This window comes from Jaculus jaculus, chromosome Y (assembly GCF_020740685.1).
Source record: "Jaculus jaculus isolate mJacJac1 chromosome Y, mJacJac1.mat.Y.cur, whole genome shotgun sequence".
NCBI lineage: Eukaryota > Metazoa > Chordata > Mammalia > Rodentia > Dipodidae > Jaculus > Jaculus jaculus.
The window spans coordinates 5,815,691-5,833,222 of record NC_059126.1 but is presented as its reverse complement, the minus strand read 5'-3'; the positions used below and the strand labels follow the sequence as shown (position 1 = coordinate 5,833,222).

General features: G+C 40.9%; 1 protein-coding gene across 2 annotated transcripts; it reads right to left on the bottom strand.

The window, feature by feature from the left end:
• Window positions 1–449: 449 nt before the first annotated feature.
• LOC123457081 (gametocyte-specific factor 1-like) lies at window positions 450–14,264 on the bottom strand. Of its 2 annotated transcripts, none has more exons than XM_045141167.1 (9): window positions 14,184–14,264; window positions 11,998–12,041; window positions 9,757–9,857; window positions 7,507–7,633; window positions 6,802–6,885; window positions 6,277–6,343; window positions 3,593–3,674; window positions 2,488–2,521; window positions 450–561 (listed from the first exon to the last, which is right to left on the bottom strand). In XM_045141167.1, coding segments are annotated over exons 2-8 (483 nt in total). In that variant the 5' UTR covers window positions 11,999–12,041; window positions 14,184–14,264; the 3' UTR covers window positions 450–561; window positions 2,488–2,500. The 2 variants fall into 2 exon arrangements, with proteins under 2 accessions (XP_044997102.1, XP_044997101.1); XM_045141166.1 differs by lacking the exon at window positions 14,184–14,264 and adding an exon at window positions 13,442–13,472.
• Between the last annotated feature and the right edge of the window lie 3,268 nt (window positions 14,265–17,532).

Below are 17,532 nucleotides of genomic sequence, written 5' to 3'. Positions count from 1 at the left end.
GTAAGCAAAAAGAAATAGAGAGAATATGAGCATGTTGGGGCCTCTTGCCACTCACTCCTCGTGTATCAGACTAACACTGTACTCCTGAACTGTGCGTGGAATTCATGGAGGTCGTCCTCATAACACTGCCTCTGTAGGGCTTGGGAAAAAGGCATACACCAATACAACACACTACAAAAATCTCATTTTCATAATTGCTTAAAACAAATTGGTCCTAGCTTTTCAGAGTAAAGTAATGCAGTTTAAACCTCTTTCCAGTCCATGCTAGCCAGATCCTTTATGGTAACAGTACAGCACTATGTTTCAGTAACTAGAATGGTGTGAATTGTAAATTTTGCACAGTATGTGTTTAAACTACAAAGGTGTCTACCTCACCAATATTCTAAAGGATTCTGGGGCCAAATAACTGAGGCATTACAGACTTGTAGAGGAAGAAATTGGGCAGGTGCTTTTAAGGTTGAAAATCATATAGTTTACTGTTATGTATCACTACACTTGGAATAAAACATATAAGAACTCTTGGACAGCAGGAATAAGAAAGATTCTTCTATATTCTGGCATCTGTAAGGAAATGAGAAAAAAAAAAAGTTCTTACTTCCTTTAACTGCATAATACCAGACATATGGGAGACACACATACAACCCAGCTACTTCTAAATTGTGGTCTTAGGTGTCCATTGTGGATAATGGGAGAATGCCAAGAGGCTTCTGAACCTTCCCTCTTTAGTATCACTGTATACATGGAACTTGGCTAACTGAATTAAAATCTATGCAGCCATCAATGTATACATATTATGTCAAACTGTGGTTCTTCACATTTCAACAAGTGAGGAGATATGACCCTAGGATCTGTGTATTTTGAACAGTTCTCCAATGATTGCATTCAATTTATGTTACTAACATAAATTTTCTCTTGTAAGGTAGCCTTACTTGCTCATAACAAAATAATAGGTATAGGTGATTGCTTACATATAACTTTTAAAGTGAATATTCCATGGAAAAGTTGACTATTTACATTTGTTTGCTTGTGTTTGTCAGTGTGAGCCTATGTGTTTGTTCTTATGTGTTTCTATGTGTGTGAATGGCAAGATTTTGTGCTAATTAAAATGAAGATAATGTGCTTGTGCACACTTCTACATTTGGCTTTATGGGGTTAGCTGAAGAACTAAACCTGGACCAAAGATTGCCATCTAGAGCTTTAACTGAGGAGCTTTCTCCCCTCACAGCATGTAGTTTTATAAAAGGGGGGTGGGATGATCTTTTTGGACTAGGCTGTCCTCAAACTTATGAAGCCAATTATGATTTTCAAGACATTTTCTCTCCTGTTTGTATATCTCTGCTTTTGGGATTAGTTTTGTATCACCACATCCACCAATTTATTTTTGTTTATTTACTTGCAAATGTAGAGACAGAAAGAGAGATCAAGGCATGCCACAGACTGCTCCCACCACAATAAAATCCACATTCACATGTCACATAAGTGTCTGTTCTTATGTGGGTACTGAGTCATCAAGCCCAGGATATCAAGGTTTCTGAGGATGTGGCTTTAACCATTGAACAATCTCTCTAGAACACATCTAGTTTTTCACACTTGCTCCTTAAGGAATAATTCATACTCCTACTTCTAATGGATCTTTGCACAAAGCTAGAGAATTCTGCTAAAGTTACTTCAAATATGCTTCAGTTATTTTAATTAAGATGACTAAAAATTACTGGATATAATGGGGACCCAAATAATCTCAGTACACAGGTATATTTTAGCTTTAAATCGTTAGTTCAAAGCCCCGTACAAAGATAGTACTTCTGAATTAAAAAGAAAAATCTTACCAAACAGTGGCAAATTTCCTTTAAATCATGACTTTCATAGAAAAAGTTGTTTCCATAGTATAACAGCAAAAAGTTCAATTCAAAGGATAAATGTCTGTGCTTTATATGCAGAAACTTCGAGGTTTTCATTGTAAGAGGTGCTTTCAGAAGCTGAATAGAATTTATGGTGTCTGATCACTAAATATCTAGTGATATCAGAAAGGAATTCACAGTTCCTATTTATCCAGCACTATTCAATATATGGTTCCTTCTTCTTTTCTTCTTCCTCTCATTTTGTCTTCTTCTTCTTCTCTCCTCCCTTTTTCCTTCTCTGTTTTCTTCTCCTGCTTCTTCTTCTTTGTTCCTTGCAGGAACTGCCTTACTCTATTGTAACCTGACTTAGAATATAAAAGTGGTTGCATGATAGGCTCATACTCCTGGAAATGTTTCTACCTCTGCCTAATGGATGAGTGCAGGATCCAGGCACAATTCTAAGTTAACTACTAAGTGTTAGTTCATTATTGTTTAAGGCCCTAATTTAGACTATATACTTTAAAAACTACGTAGCCCAAACTTTAATTTGGCATCATAATCTGAAAGAAAATTGGATCCAAAATGCTTTTGACCCAGTTCAGTCTAGTTACCATCTGAAGACATAATAAAATGGAATCGGAACACTTACTTGTGAAAGATGTTCAGTTACTGTCCATATCCACCTATGAATACAAAATTTCTACATTAACCTACTGTGCCAAATGAAATTTACTCCATTCTCAATATGTACTCAACAAAGATAACTGGTTCTTATGGTACACAGAGAAACAATATTAAAAAAAAATAGTGAAAGGATAACACTTAAAATAAAAGGTATGTAGTTCTTTACCTATCAAGTTTTTTAGACAGTAACACAAAAGCATGGTGAGTGCCTGAATTCCTGATCCTTCTGCATCAGCTTCCCAAGTGCTAAAATACCAGGTGTATGCTAACATGCCTGGCTCTATTAAGCAGGTCTGTAGTATGTGTATGAGGTGTATGTACACGTGATATGCCTTGTGCTCATGTGTGCAGATCATGGAGAATTTCTGGTGTCTTCTGTTCAGCTGCATGTCTTCTCTACATGGAGTCTCATAGAAATTGAAGCTGCCATTTTTAGTCTAGCTGGCTGACAAGTGAGCCTGACCAATTCTTCAGTCTCCACTCCACAAAGGAACTGGGATTACACCTGTAGGTGGACATACCCAACTGTTTATGTGGATGCTGGGGTACAGAACGCAAGGAAAATCAGACCCTTAGGTCTTATGTAAGAACATTCTTACCCAGTGAACCATTTCCCCAGTCCTCTGTACAAGCCTTTTGGAATCCCATTTAGTGAACATTGTATTGGAAAATAAAAATACATAACAAAGGAGATGTTTAAAGGCAATCCTCTATTCACTCAAAATGTAGCCAAATTATAATAAAGACTTGAAAGAAATTTGGATGTCGAAGTAACATTAGGAAGTTTATATTAAGGGCTCAAGAGCTGACTGATGTAGGTCCTTTGTGTGCAGACATGAAAGTCAAGACAAGAAGGCTGAAACTGCCCAAGTTACAGTCTCTAGAATCCATACAAAGCATCTAGGAGTGGTCATGTGCACTTGCAAGCACAGTACTACCAAGGGAGCAGAGACCAAGAAGTGGCCTCGCTGCTGAAATGCAGCATGTTTGACTGGAGCGAGGCACTCAACATTCTGCTGTGGCCAACACAGTGAAACAGTGTAGAAGCAATCTGTCTCTATGTTACTTACTGTTTTCCATGGCAGAGTCTTTGGAACTTGCTTGCCTGAAGCCAGATTACTTTTAGGTTCCATAGCTGCGTTGCTTACAGGACTACAATAACCATGCAAGCAAAGAAGAATACCATTATGTCAGTATAGGCATATTTTTCTGGGAGGCTCACATCATTTCTCAGAATGTGACTTTAATCTCAGGCAAAGACGACCTACTTTAATCTAAAATGCAAATACATTTCCAGCAACTTTTATTCTATTTCCACTTCTTTGTTATGTTCTCTATTCTGAATATTCATTAGGATGCGAAAAAATGTTTCATTTTCTAGAAATTAAGATTAACAATAGTAACATCCAATGCCTTGTTAAATGACAGGATCATTAACGCAACATATGTGAAAATGGCACTGGCTGTCTTCCTTGAGGATACTTCACTTTACATACCATGCCAGTGTCTTTCCCTTGAACACACAGATGTATTCTCCCTCAGTTTGGCCCAGGAACCCTATCTTTACCTCCTGAGAACTGAGACTGCAAGCCTGTGGATATGTCTAATGGTATTTATATGGGTGCCAGGGAATCACAACTCTGCTTCACATGTTTGTGCTGTGAGCAAGTTATCTTTTCCTTAGTTTATCTTTTATTTTTTTTTGTATGACTTTGTTGACAATGCAAATGTGGCATAAAAAAAAAAAACAGAGAAGAAAATAGCAGTCACGACACAAGCATACTACCTACAGTTATGGATAGTTTCCTCCACAATTAAAGACATTTGGTTGCTTAGCTGGCTTTGCCAGTTTCAATTCCTCAGCACCCATATAACATAAATCCAGATGTACAAAGTAGCACATGTACGTAGACATTATTTGCAGTGGTAAGAAGTCCTGCTGCCCACATTCTCATTTATTCTCTTTGACAATAAATAAAAAATTTAAGGAACTTACGATAAAAATAAAACAAGAATCCCTGGCAGTAATGCACCTCTGTAACACAGTAAGGTAACATTTTTGTGCTTTAGCTGTTAAGTACGAAGACCATGATCTTGTATCAAGGAACAAAATTACCTGTAGTAGATTCATTGCCTTTCCTCTTGTATTAACTTTTCTCTTACTTTTCCTCTTGCTTGCCTTCCTCTTGCCTTGACATAGCTTTTCCTTTGTCATGCCCTATATGTCTTGCTTCACCTTATCTCTTCCCTTACCTTGTTTCATGACTAGCCTGTTGTCTTGCCTTGACATGTCCTACCTTGTCACTTGCCTTGTATTGCCTCTATCCTTGCCTGGCCTCTTTCCTTGCCTAGTCTCTTGCTTTGGCATGCTCTTGAATTGCTTTGCCTTCAGCCTTGCCCTTCAATGCATCCTGCATTGCTTTGCCTCTTCCACAACCTTGTTGTGCCCTTGAATGAACTTGCCTCCCTACCTTGCCTCTTGCCTTGCTTCACCTCATGCTTTCTTTGGCCTGTTGCATATGCTCCCCTCTTGCCTTTCTCCCTGCCTTGTCTGTTGACTGGCCGTGCTTCCCTTTGCCTTGTCTGTTGATTAGCGTTGCTTTTCCTTTCCCTGCAATGTCTCTTGCCAGGCATGCCTACTCATCTTGCCTCATGCCTAGCATTATATTTGCTGGTGCCTTACCTTGCCCCTTGCCTTACGTTATGTATGGCCTGCCCACTTGTCTTGCTTTACCTTGCCTCTTTACTTGAATGACCTCTTGCCTATCTACTCTCTTGCCTTTCATGCAATCTCACCTTTCCTTGCCTTACTTTTGTCTTGTGTGAACTCTTGCATAACCTTCCTTCTTTTCTGCCCTCTAGAATTGCCAGTCCTCTTGTCTCTTTTGTGACCTCTTGTCACCTGAAATGCCACTTTCTATGCTTGCTGGTTGCCTTCCTGGTCCCTTGCCTTTCTGGCCTCTCCTTTTCCCTTGCCTTGCCTCTTCCCTGGCTATGCACCCTTCCTCTGGCTTTGCCTTTCACCTTGTGTGCCGGATTATAGCACTACCTGGCTCATTGTCTTTGCTCATTCTTTCCTGGCCATGCTTCAGGGCAAACCTTCCTCTTGGCTTGACTCTTCCAATTCCTTGCCTAATATCCTCTCTTGCCTTATAGGGCCTCTTCCCTTGCCTGGCTTGGCCTCTTGCCCTAAGTGGCCATGCCTTGCCTGGGCTCTTGCCATGCTCTTGTCTCTTATTTGCCTTGCCTTATTTTGCCTCACCTCTCACCTCACCTCGCCTCACAGTTGTCCTTCCCTCCCTTGCCCCTTGCTTTGCCTATTCATTTATCAGACGCCTTGCCTGAAATGAATTCACCTTGCCTATAGGCTTCCCTGTCTCTTTCCTGCCCTCTTGTATTACCTGGCATCTTTCATCACTTTGACTCTTGCCTTGCCTTGCTTCCTTCTCGCCTTTCTTTGGTCTACCCAGACATTACCCTTGCGTCCCCTGTATTTGCCTCTTGTTTCTCCTGGCATTTTGCCTTCCCTTTTTGCCTTGTCTCTTGCTTCATGCCTAGACTCTGGCCTCTTGCTTTGCCTCACATCTTGACTTTCCTTTCCTCTAGCCTTTCCATCCATTCCCTTTCCTTCTTTTTTTCTATCATTCTTTCTTTTCTTCTTTCTTTGTTCCATTTTTGTTTTCCTTTATTGTTTTTTTTAATGGAGCACATAGCTTTTGGGAGATAGTGAACAGAGTAAGACCAATACATTTACCATTTATTCTCACAGAACCTGGTTGTGCCCCAGATAAATGGGGTGCTGTTATTCTCTTCAGCCAATTCTGCCAAAGGAAGCAAAAATTCATTTGTGATAACCAACATAAGACACAATTATAGTTCATGGTATGATGATCAATACTACCTCTAAGTTTATAATGCAAGTTCAACTTGATCATTTACCCTCAATGTGACATAGAAGCAGAAATTTAATTACAATATATGAACACAGAGCAATACAGAATATTAACCCTCCCTCATAACAATCAAACACAGATATCACAATAGAATTTACAAGAGGAAGCAGATGTGAAGAACTGATTTTGCCAGTCAAGAGGCATCGGCTATTCTACATGTTTGCATGGTGATACAAATGAGTTCAATTGGCGAGGGAGGGGACCCATGAAAAATAATATGGCTTTTTGAGCAATATGGTAAAGTAAAAAAAGAAAAGTTTCCTTCTGTTTTGAGCAAATGACTTGAGATTTACATATGTTGAAGAAAAGGATGTACAGGCACTTACCTAGATCCCAGTCTTCATCACAAGGAGGGTACTGCCATGTGTTCTTGGGCAGAGTGTCTTGTCCAGGGTTCCTGGTTGGGTTGACTGCAAGACAAGTTATTTACATATAAATGAGGGACTGCCAAGTTCCTGTGCAAAAGGCATTACAGTCTCATCAGGTTGCTTTGTATAAACCATGGCTAGAACAAATTTGTCAAGAGAAAAAAAGGAAACAGAAACAAAGACAAACATCACACATAAGGCAATTAAAGAAAAACAAGGAAACTGAAAAAGATACAGATATCTATATACAGAAATAAGTATATCCAGCTATATATTGAGATGGCACCATTTAGTCCTGGCTAGTTTTATAGTTACTATGTAACCAAGGATGCCCTGGAGATCCCTGGTCCTCCTGCCTCCGCCCTGAGTGCTGAGATTACAGAAAATGTGTTCACATCAGATTCATTTAATTCTGGGGATCAAGAAAGAACTTATTGCATATTAGGCAGGCACTTTACAAACTGAGCTCATAACCAGCCCCAAGAATATGAATCAGGCTTTTAGGATAGAACATTGTCTGGTCACATAATTATAGAAATCTTGGGAGACACACAATGTGCTATTTTTCTGAAGGTGAAAGTAGAGTTCTGCTCACAATATAGCACAATGTACACATGAATGAGTCAGTTGTAGTTTGGGAACCTTTGAACTATCCAGGCTTACCCTCATCCTGCTCTATACAACACCTGTCATCACATATTGAGATATGATGACTCAGTTCAGCCCTTGGAACCAGGTGACGAGCATTGAATGGACATGTAGCCAAATTTTTTGCAACATCAGGATGATTCTGTGGAATCAAAAGAAAGGGATTGGTTAACTGTTTGGATTTCTTAAAGCCAAGGATGGTGTGTCAGCCTTTTACTGTTACTGGCTCTTCTCAAGTTCCCAACAAATGTGCAGCTCAGGTACAGTGGGTATATCCCTAATAGAAAATTAAGAGGGAAGAGTTTATTGATACAAAGAATGAAAAGACATTATTTCAAAATCATCAAAATGTAAGCCTCTTCCTGATGACTGTCAAGATTGACACCAAATTTCTATGTTTATACAGACGTAAGCAATCAATTCAAAGTGTATTTCCTAATTTTTTTCTTGGTATCACAAGGGTCTCGCAGAAAGTAAAATCTGTAGTGGCACAGTTCTGTGCATGTCTTTAAAAGGTGATATTCAGGATGGACCATAACACTAGAATGCAACCCATATGCATGGGTGCAGTGTTCCCGCTAATGTAATGTAATGTAATGTAATGTAGTACAGGCATGGGAAAATAGCTGCAGAGGATACAGACAAGTGATGTTTTTCAGATTAATGCAGGGACACACTTTTCAAGCAACACAAAGTGACTCTCAAGAATATGATATTTACATTAGTAATCTCAGGTAAACAGAAAATTCAAATGATAGGAAATAACTTATAGGAAAACACTCATGTATTAAACCAAAATCTTGTATTAAAGTAAAACCAAGATCTACTATTACTCACCAAATGCTTTGGCAAATGTACCAATTAAGAATGCAGAAAAGATGTGGCTTGGCCACCTACACATTGTCCCTGTTCTGCAAAATAGCCTCTCAATCATGCTCATGAAAGCAACACAAATTCATTCCCATCCCCGTCCCCCTTTCTCTCTCACACACACACACCCTGCATATAAAGACAGTTTGCAAAGGCTGGAGTTCTGGCATGCCCACCTGATCCTCTCTGTGTCTCTCACTCTCTCTCTCCTGAAAGCCAAAGTTTGTTTATTTGGGAAGAGAAAAATTCAGTCAAAATGCAGCAGGGATTAGAAAGGGCAAGGGTTGAGTGAATTTGATGAAAATATACTACACACACACACACACACACAAACACACACACACACACTATAATACACATGTTGTACGACATGGAACATTATTCTAAACAAAAAGGTGAGCTGAGGTGAAGCTTGAGTTAATAAAGTGCTTGAGGCACAATGATGAGGACCTGGTGTGGATTACCAACATTCTTGTAAAGAGGAAAATGATGACACATGATCCCATACCTTGGGTGGTGGAGAGAACAGATTCCAAGGCTTATTATCTACTGAGTCTAATTCATTCTATGATCTCCAGATTCAGTGAGAAATCCTGTCTCAAACTAAGGTTTCCAGATGTGGTATGCACGCCTTACGCTCCACCACTCACAAGGTCCAAGCTGCAGAAGCAGTGAGTTTTAAACCAGCCTGAGAGGCAGATGAAAACGGCTATAGCATGCCCATTCTTTCCCATCTGACAGAGAAATACTTACAGAAGATTACTCAAGAGATACTGTTTTGAAAGGATGATATTGCCACCAGTTGAGGGAAGAAAACCAAAGAGAAAATACTGATGCACTCCCTTCCAGTCAGTGTTGGCATTTAACCAAAAATGGACTCGCCAAACCATTTTGACATTCATTTAACCATTTCAGTTTGGGGCTGGCAAGATGGAGCAGAATCTAAAGATACTTTCTTGCAAAGCCTGACAGCCTGGCTCTGATCCCTCAGTACATAAGTTATGCCAGACATATGGGTCTGGAAACTTGCTGTAGAGGCTAGATGGTCTGGTTTGCATATGCACTAAAGCAAACTCACAAGTAAATGAAGGAGGAAAGGGAAAAGGGAGGAAAGGATCAGTAAAAGAAAAAAGGCAGGGAAGGTGGGAGAAAGAAATCATTTAGGTTAAAATTACTTGCACTTTTCAAATATCTACCTTTTAATGATTTTTACCATTCTAAAACTTAGGGTAGGGCACCTCCACGGTCATGCCGTCCCTGTACGCACAATGATCCTTCTGAGTGCCTTGACTAAAGGCATATGCAACCATAGCAGCTAAAATCTAGACATGTAAAGCAACTCAAATGTAATGAATGGGTGAATTACAAAGAAAAAGTAGCCTAAAAGTAGCTTACCTTTTTGCACTTGATAAGGTGATAAGGAAACCTGCAGGCCCTGATGTGGTGACTTTTAACATAAGGACATTGTAGCAGTCTTTCAGGGTCTGGAGAGTCCACTGAGAGAGAGAGAGAGAGAGAAGCACAGTTAAGTATAAAGTATAGTAGGACCTTATGAGATTACCCCCTTACGAGCATGTGGGGCTTTCCCTTGAAGGTAAGGATAAAAGTAAGGTAACAATTCACATTTGACCAGAAGTATATAAGCCAGGAAACATACATGGAGTGCAGAAGTCAATGTGGAAATGTAAAAGATAGATTTGCTTGGATAGTGTTAAGCATCAACTTGGTTGGTAACCATGATCCACATGCAAATCATCAAGGCAGTGACTTAAAGAGCAGAATGAATAGGAAGGAAAAAAGTCATAGAGGTTTGGAAAGCTAATGTTTCTAGCTAAAATCTTCTTTTGGTAAAGCTTTTATTGTTATTTCATTTACTTGAGAGAGTGTGAGAGGGGCAGATAAAAGGATAGAATGGGTGTGCCAGGGCCATTAGCCATTGCAAGCAAACTCCAAATGCATGTGCCCCCTTGTACATCTGGCCTACATGGGTGCAGGAAAATTGACCCAACGACATTAGTCTTCTCAGGCAAATCCCTTCACTGGTAATCTATTTCACCACCCCACCAAATTCTTCTTAACCAGCAATCTTTTCTATTTTTGTAGTATAAGAATACACATGGAGCATTGCTGATCAAATTCTTTTAAGTTTCCATTAATTTAATCCCTCCCATCAACAGTAAATTTTAGACCATGTCAGCAGCTGATAGACTGGGAAAACTTTTGAGTCACATACTTTATATGTAACTGCCCATATGGAGGCATATGTCAGAGAACTACCAGAAAGCTTTATTGCTCAGTTACTGGTAATTTAGGTAAACTCTAATCTCCTTTGTTAAATTAAAAAAAAACAAAAAAACAAAAAAACATACCAGTTATTTAGTTGCTAGAAACCAAACCTTGGGCATTGAGCATACTAGGCAAACATTCTACTACAAAGATAAGTCCACTGCCTTACACCAAGTATATTTTGTAAACTGAGAACTGTGGGGTATGAACATCTTGCATACTGGTCCTATGTCCAAGGGTATATACTGTTATGCTCCCTCTCTTCCACTTCAATCCACTACTCCCCCTCTTCCGTGGGTTTACCAGCCTTCACTGTAGGATCAAAAATGTAGCAGTCAGCCCCCCTTCTCTCTCCATGTGTCTCGTGTGTGTGTGTGTGTAGGTAACATCACAACATATATTTCCTGCACTATGGCTATTTTATTCTTTCAACTCCTCTTCTAGAATGAATGTTAGTTTCTTTAGGGCAAGACTTGTTAGTCTGTTTGGGGTGAGCACTTAGCAGTCTACATAACTGGCTTCAAAGATTTTTTTGTTTTTATTGTTCTCATTTTACTATTTAAGGCAGAATCAAGCTCTATCCCACTTAGACCTGGAATTTATGATATATGCTGGAACTCACAATGATCATCCTGTATTGGCCTCCTTAGTGCAAATATTAACAGGCAGAGAGAGAGAGTGAATGGACATGGCAAGTATTCTAGCCACTGCAAATGAGGAACAAATTAATTTGTCCCAGTGCCTCTGGCATAAGTGGGTACTAGGGAATGGAACATGGGTCCTTAGTGTATGAAATCAACTGTGTGTAATGCTAAGCTATATCCCCAGCCGTGAATTTGATGAATTTTGAGTCACTTCAGTATCTACCACCATATCCCTGGAGGTGATGAACAGGATAGGTGTGAGAGTGGTACTCATATTTAATCTGCCACTAACCCTGTAATATTGACTTTTTATTTATTTATTTATTTATTTTGATATTGAGACAGAAACTTGATAAGTCCCTCATCCTGTCCTCAAAGTTCCAATCCTCTTGCTCAGTCTCCTCAGAGTTGGGTACACAAGTATACAATACCACACCTGGTCCTCATACCACTTTAATGATTTAAGTTACACATGCCTCGTAACTGATGGAATCAACCATGAATAAAGGGTGGTGTCATATTTTATGATATACAATAACATATATTATTTCATATTTGATCACTTATATACCTGAACACCATGCAGACTTTATCTTCCAATACAATTCAGAGAGACATTTGGACTTTTCACAACAAACATCAAACAAACTGACATCAAAGTACACGTAAACAATTTATATATTCAAAAACAGCATGTAATACATACTGGAAGTGTATTCAGTGTTGGCAGCAAAATACTCAGAGCAAGCGCTAGAGAAGGAAAAAGCATGCTTTAATGGATTAGCAATGAAATGCATCAAAAGGTAGCCATAACAATTGTTGAATTAACACACACAAATTCATTAGATGAATCCCTTAGAGACACACCCACAATATTTTTCCTTCTTATATCACTATTGACAATTCACCAACTTATAATTCATACTACTGAAATGAAATCTAGGCCTACCAACTGCCATGTACAATGGCTGGCATAGATGACAAGGCGTTCGTCTATTTTAAGGGCATTTGCAACAGCCAGTTTTTGACCTAGTTTTAGTGTTTGATAATATGAGAAGGCAAGTCAAGCTGCAACAATACTGCTCTTCTCAATTTTTGGATAAACCATAACAGGTATTAAACTCTTCTTTCAAGTTCGGAAAACATTACATTAAGGGCAGGCCACTTTTCTTCCTCTATGATCTAACACTGCTGAATGATAATTTAACAACATTCAACCTATTCAAAATTATCAGATACATTCTAGTTTATTTTCCAACTATATGACTTTTGAAAATTCATTTCCAAAGGCTAAAGAGATGGCTGATCAGTTAAGCTGCCTGTTTGCTAAGCCTGAAAACTGAGGATGGACTCCCCAGAACTCATGTCACTTCCGTGCGCAAGATGGCACATTTATCTGGAATTTGACTGCTGTTGTTAGAGGTTCTTGCAGGGCCATCCTAAGTCTACATGTCTGCCTCTTTCTCTTGGCCAAATACATAAAGTGTTGAAAAAGATTTTGAAAATGCTATCTCATAAAAGTACTTTTGTACAGGTGTGGGAGTACATGCCCTCACCCTGACTCCTGAGGCAGAGATACAGGAGTATTTAAAGTCACCCTAGTGTCAGTTAAGGTTAGTGTAAGATCCTAACTCAAAAAAAAAGCACCGCTAAGCAGCGAGAGAAAGAATGATAATAGGGGTACAAGGGCCTCTTGCCACTGCCAATGAACTCCAGAAGCATGCTCCACTTTATGTTTGTGGCTTTAGTGTGGTACTGGGAATTGAAAACACACCTCTGGATTTGCAAGTAAACATGACTTCGGAATCATCCTTCCTGCTGCCTCTTTTCCGTGACTCATAAAAGACACAATGCTGCCACACTGATGTTCCGCTGTTCTGGAGTTGATCCCCTTTTCTTTCCCCAGTTTCCTATGCTAAGACGGCAAGAGTTACTTAAGATCTAAGCCCCTCCAGCCACTCATTCCCTCACCACCCTGAAGGGCAATTTATAAACGTGAGGATTTACGAGTTGGTTTGAGTAAGATAGCTCATGCCTTTCTTTCTTTGTTTCAATCTTTCTTTTGGGGATAGGGACTCACAGTCCCCAGTCTGACCCGGAAGTTAGTTTGTAGTCACGGGCCGGCCTCAAATTCACAGCAGTACTCCTACCTGTGCCTCTGCAGGGCTGGGATCAACAGCCAACAGCGTGCGCAACAATGGGCAAATGATCATTGTGCCTTTCACCCAGCATTTAGCAGACAGAAGTAGGAGGAAAACTGTATGTTTCAAGACAGCCTGGGGTACACCACGGGTTTGTCGTCAGCGTGGGCTAGATTTAGACCCGACCTGAAATATATGTATGCATGCAGTACATAATACACTTCTCAGAAAAGAATTGTAATGCAAATGAGTAAGACTTTTAAAAGCAAAAAGGTTGTGACGACTTGAAAATTCCAATCTTTTCGACTCGAGATGTCCTTTACCAAACATTGTTATTAAATGAACTTTCCGTGGGTAAAGCTGAAGCTGTCTGATGACGGGAAGAAGCGGAGCGTGAGGCTGCTCTGTGACCTCTTAAGGGGGCTGGAGGCCTCCCTCGGGTGAGGATTCCCTTCCCTACAGCCAACACCGAGGAGAGAAACCCCCTTTTCCAACGCAGGCAGGGGCCAGCGATGGGAGCCAATACGGGCAGGCGGGGCAGAGGGTTCCCTAGAACACACTGGAAACAGGTGCGAGAGGTGTCGGAGCGGCGAGCGCTGGCCGCCAACGGTCTGAGCGCCGGAGAGAGCGGCCTTCACAGGCCCGGCCTGAAGAGCAGGGCGGGAAAAGGGAAGAGCGAGAGGAGGAAGGGCCCCGGAAGGTGAGCTCTGTGGAGGCGCTGCCCTGGCTAAGACGCCAGGGCCTTTCTTACCTCAGTGCAGGCGCTCGGACCACAGGCGACTCCGCCCGCAGCCACCGCCACCGCCACGGCCACGGCCACCGCCAAGGAAACGGCCACGGCCACGCGCGTCGTCAGCAACGCCCACTTCCGGCGGCGACACAAAGGCGCGCGCGCGTTCCGTGGCTCGTCCTGTGACGCGTGCCAGCTCCCACAGGCTGGGCCCCGTGCAGCGCGGCGGGCACCCACGGCGCCAGCCCCTTCCTCGCTGGGTCCGCGTGCGGCCGTCGTCACGTGTGAGGCCTTCGGGCGCGGTCCTCTACGAGGTGAAGCCGCAGCGGTCGTGCGTGGGGCCCGCGCCCCTCCCGGGCGGTGCTGACGCGCACGGCTAAGGAAACGGAGCTGGCTGGGAAGCAATGGACGCTGTCGGCCTGGGGTGCTCGCTCCAAGTTATTGGTGCAAATGGTCTACTGAGAACGGCTTCTGCGTTTTGAAAGGACCGCGGAGTTGGAGCTCACTGACACCACAGCTGAACAGCTACCGAGCAGGGGCCTGTCTGTCTGTCTGTCTGTCTCTCTCTCTCTCTCTCTGGGTGTGTGTGTGTGTGTGTGTGTGTGTGTGTGTGTGTGTGTGTGTGGACACGCTCAGGCAGTTCCTTTGCACTGGCTGCAGGACCTCGCGCGCCCATTTCTTTTTCTCTGTCCTCTCTCTCTCTCTCTCTTCCTCCCTCACTCCTTCTCTCCTTCCCTCTCTCCCTCCCTTTCTCTCTTTCAGTCTCTTTCTGTCTCTCGATCTTGTATAATTAAGTAAAAATAAAATAAATTTTAAAAATTCAGGCTGCAGACGATTCTTTCTTTCATGGTGGCTGCAAGGATGATATGTATTCCTGCTTATGCGATGAAAGGGACTATAACTTTAGGGCAAACAAATGGTTCACAGTGACTGCTCCAAAGAGGGAATCAAAGACTCTGAGCCTTCTGAAAACCCTAAGCCTGACAAAAGTATACGTTTGTTTCTGAAACTACTTCCGGAAACAGGTATAACCTTGGAGTAATGGCAAAACTGGGTGGGCGGCTCACATCTCTACACTTACACAGTTGGGAACTGGATGATGCAAAACCTGCTGGCCTAGGTATAATTCACTAGCACCCACTTTAAGCCACATGCAGCATGACTGGAATTGAAATATACACAGAAGATAAATGAAAACTCTAATCATTAAGAATTATATCACTATATTTAATTACCAAATTATTAAACTACCTATGTCAATGGATTCAATATAATTTTTGGTGAATAAAACAGGTTTTATAATTAAAAGTGAAATGGAGATAAAGTGACTCAATAGAAAGTTGTACGGCTATAACTCAGTGTGACAGTGTGGGCCTAACATATACCAGACCTAGGTTCCAACCCCAGTTTAGAGAAGAAGTAGAGCAGGATGAGCAAGAAGAAGGGAGCAATAGACAGTACTTAACCATGACAAATATGCATTACTCACAAATATCATGAACTTAGTATTAAGAATCTGAATTTTTATGTAACTAATTATAAAATATGATGCTGATTTTCATAACTATTATTAAGATTTTTTAAAATTGTTGGAGCCTAAAAAGAAGATGTAATTATGTTAATATAAACATAGAATTATTGCCGTTTACAGAATACTTGTAGAGTAGTGAAAATCAGCTAGAATTTATGAGAATCTTGTCAGTGAATTAAACACACCTATATATTTAATATACAGGTTAATACTATTTTATCTGCAGTTATAGTACACCCATCAAACATATAAACCATGTAGACATACATAAAATTGATGAAGCTGATTATCCCATAAAGACAAGCCCAATAAAAAAGTTGAGAATTTGTGCTCAGAAAACAAAGAAAATATTTATTGCAAAACAATCCCTGAACTTATAGAGATAGATAATGTTCTGGATTTGAGTACTTAATTATATAAATCACAAATATTTAGATCACATGGCTTCAAATAAAAGACAATAATGAATGTAGGGAAATGATTAAATACTTTTAAAGCTTTAATAATAGCCACCGATATATGTGAAAATAGTGGCATATTGATATCTACCTGTACTTACATGTCTGCATTTGTTCTAGAATTTACTACAAATTAAAACTTGTCATGAAGTCTCTGATGGGAAATTAGAACATCATAGTAATAAATTTAAAATAATTTTGGTTTGTGTCTGTGTCTGTGTGTGTTAGTGTTTGAGCACCGTGATGTGTCTATTCATGCGTGAGCTGGTGCACTCTGGTCATGGCTCCCATGTGGAGGTCAGAGAACAATTTTCATGTCTTGGTTCTGGCCATCCAACTTGCTTGAGGCAAGGCCTTTATTCACCACCACTCTGTTTGTCAAACTACTTGACAAAGCTTCTGGAAGATTCCTCCTGTCTCTGCTTTCCTTTTCAGCTTAGATGTGCTGGGATTCTAGGTGTCCTCTACAGTGTCCAGCTTTATCATGCATTCTGAGAGACAGAAGTCACACACTCATGCTTGTCCTTTTATCCAGAGGCAACTTCCAATCCCTTATTAACCATTCATAAGAAACTATGCGTGCATGTGTGTGTGTGTGTGTGTGTGTGTGTGTGTGTGTGTGTGTGTGTGTGTGTCGGGAGCTGCAGCCTCTCTTCGGCCTCAGGAACTGCAGCTGCTCTTTGACCTCTTGACACAGAGGCAATTAACGTGAGGTAGACACCAGGCACAGGGCCTTATCATACAGCCTAGAAGAAGCAGGCGCCAGACACAGAGACATTAAATATTGTATGGCCCTGGTGAAGCTGACTTTAGGCATTGTTATGAAAGTTTTTTATTCTGTATATAAGCCTGTATCTGCTTGAATAAACCTGAGCCTTGATGAGAACTTGTCTTGGCTCCATTCCTTGTGTTCTTGTCTCAGATTCATTCCCACTCCCTCCTTCGGGGTCTGTTTCGACTCTTGTGCTGCAGGCTGGCACATATATATATATATATATATATATATATACATATATATATATATATATATATATTTAATTGTTATTTATTTATTTATTTGACAGCAACAGACACAGAGAGAAAGACAGAGAGAGGGAGAGAGAGATAATGAGCTTGCCAGGGCTTCCAGCCTCTGCAAACGAACTCCAGACACGTGCACCCCCTTGTGCATTTGGCTAACGTGGGACCTGGGGAACCGAGCCTCGAACCGGGGTCCTTAGGCTTCACAGCCAAACGCTTAACCACTAAGCCATTTCTCCAGCCCACATATATGTATATTAAGTAAATTTAACACATTATGTAACTATGCCATTGAGGTAATAGTTGAACTCAGTGGGTAAAGAGAGCGGGTGTGTGTGAGAGGAAGGGAGGGATAGAAAGA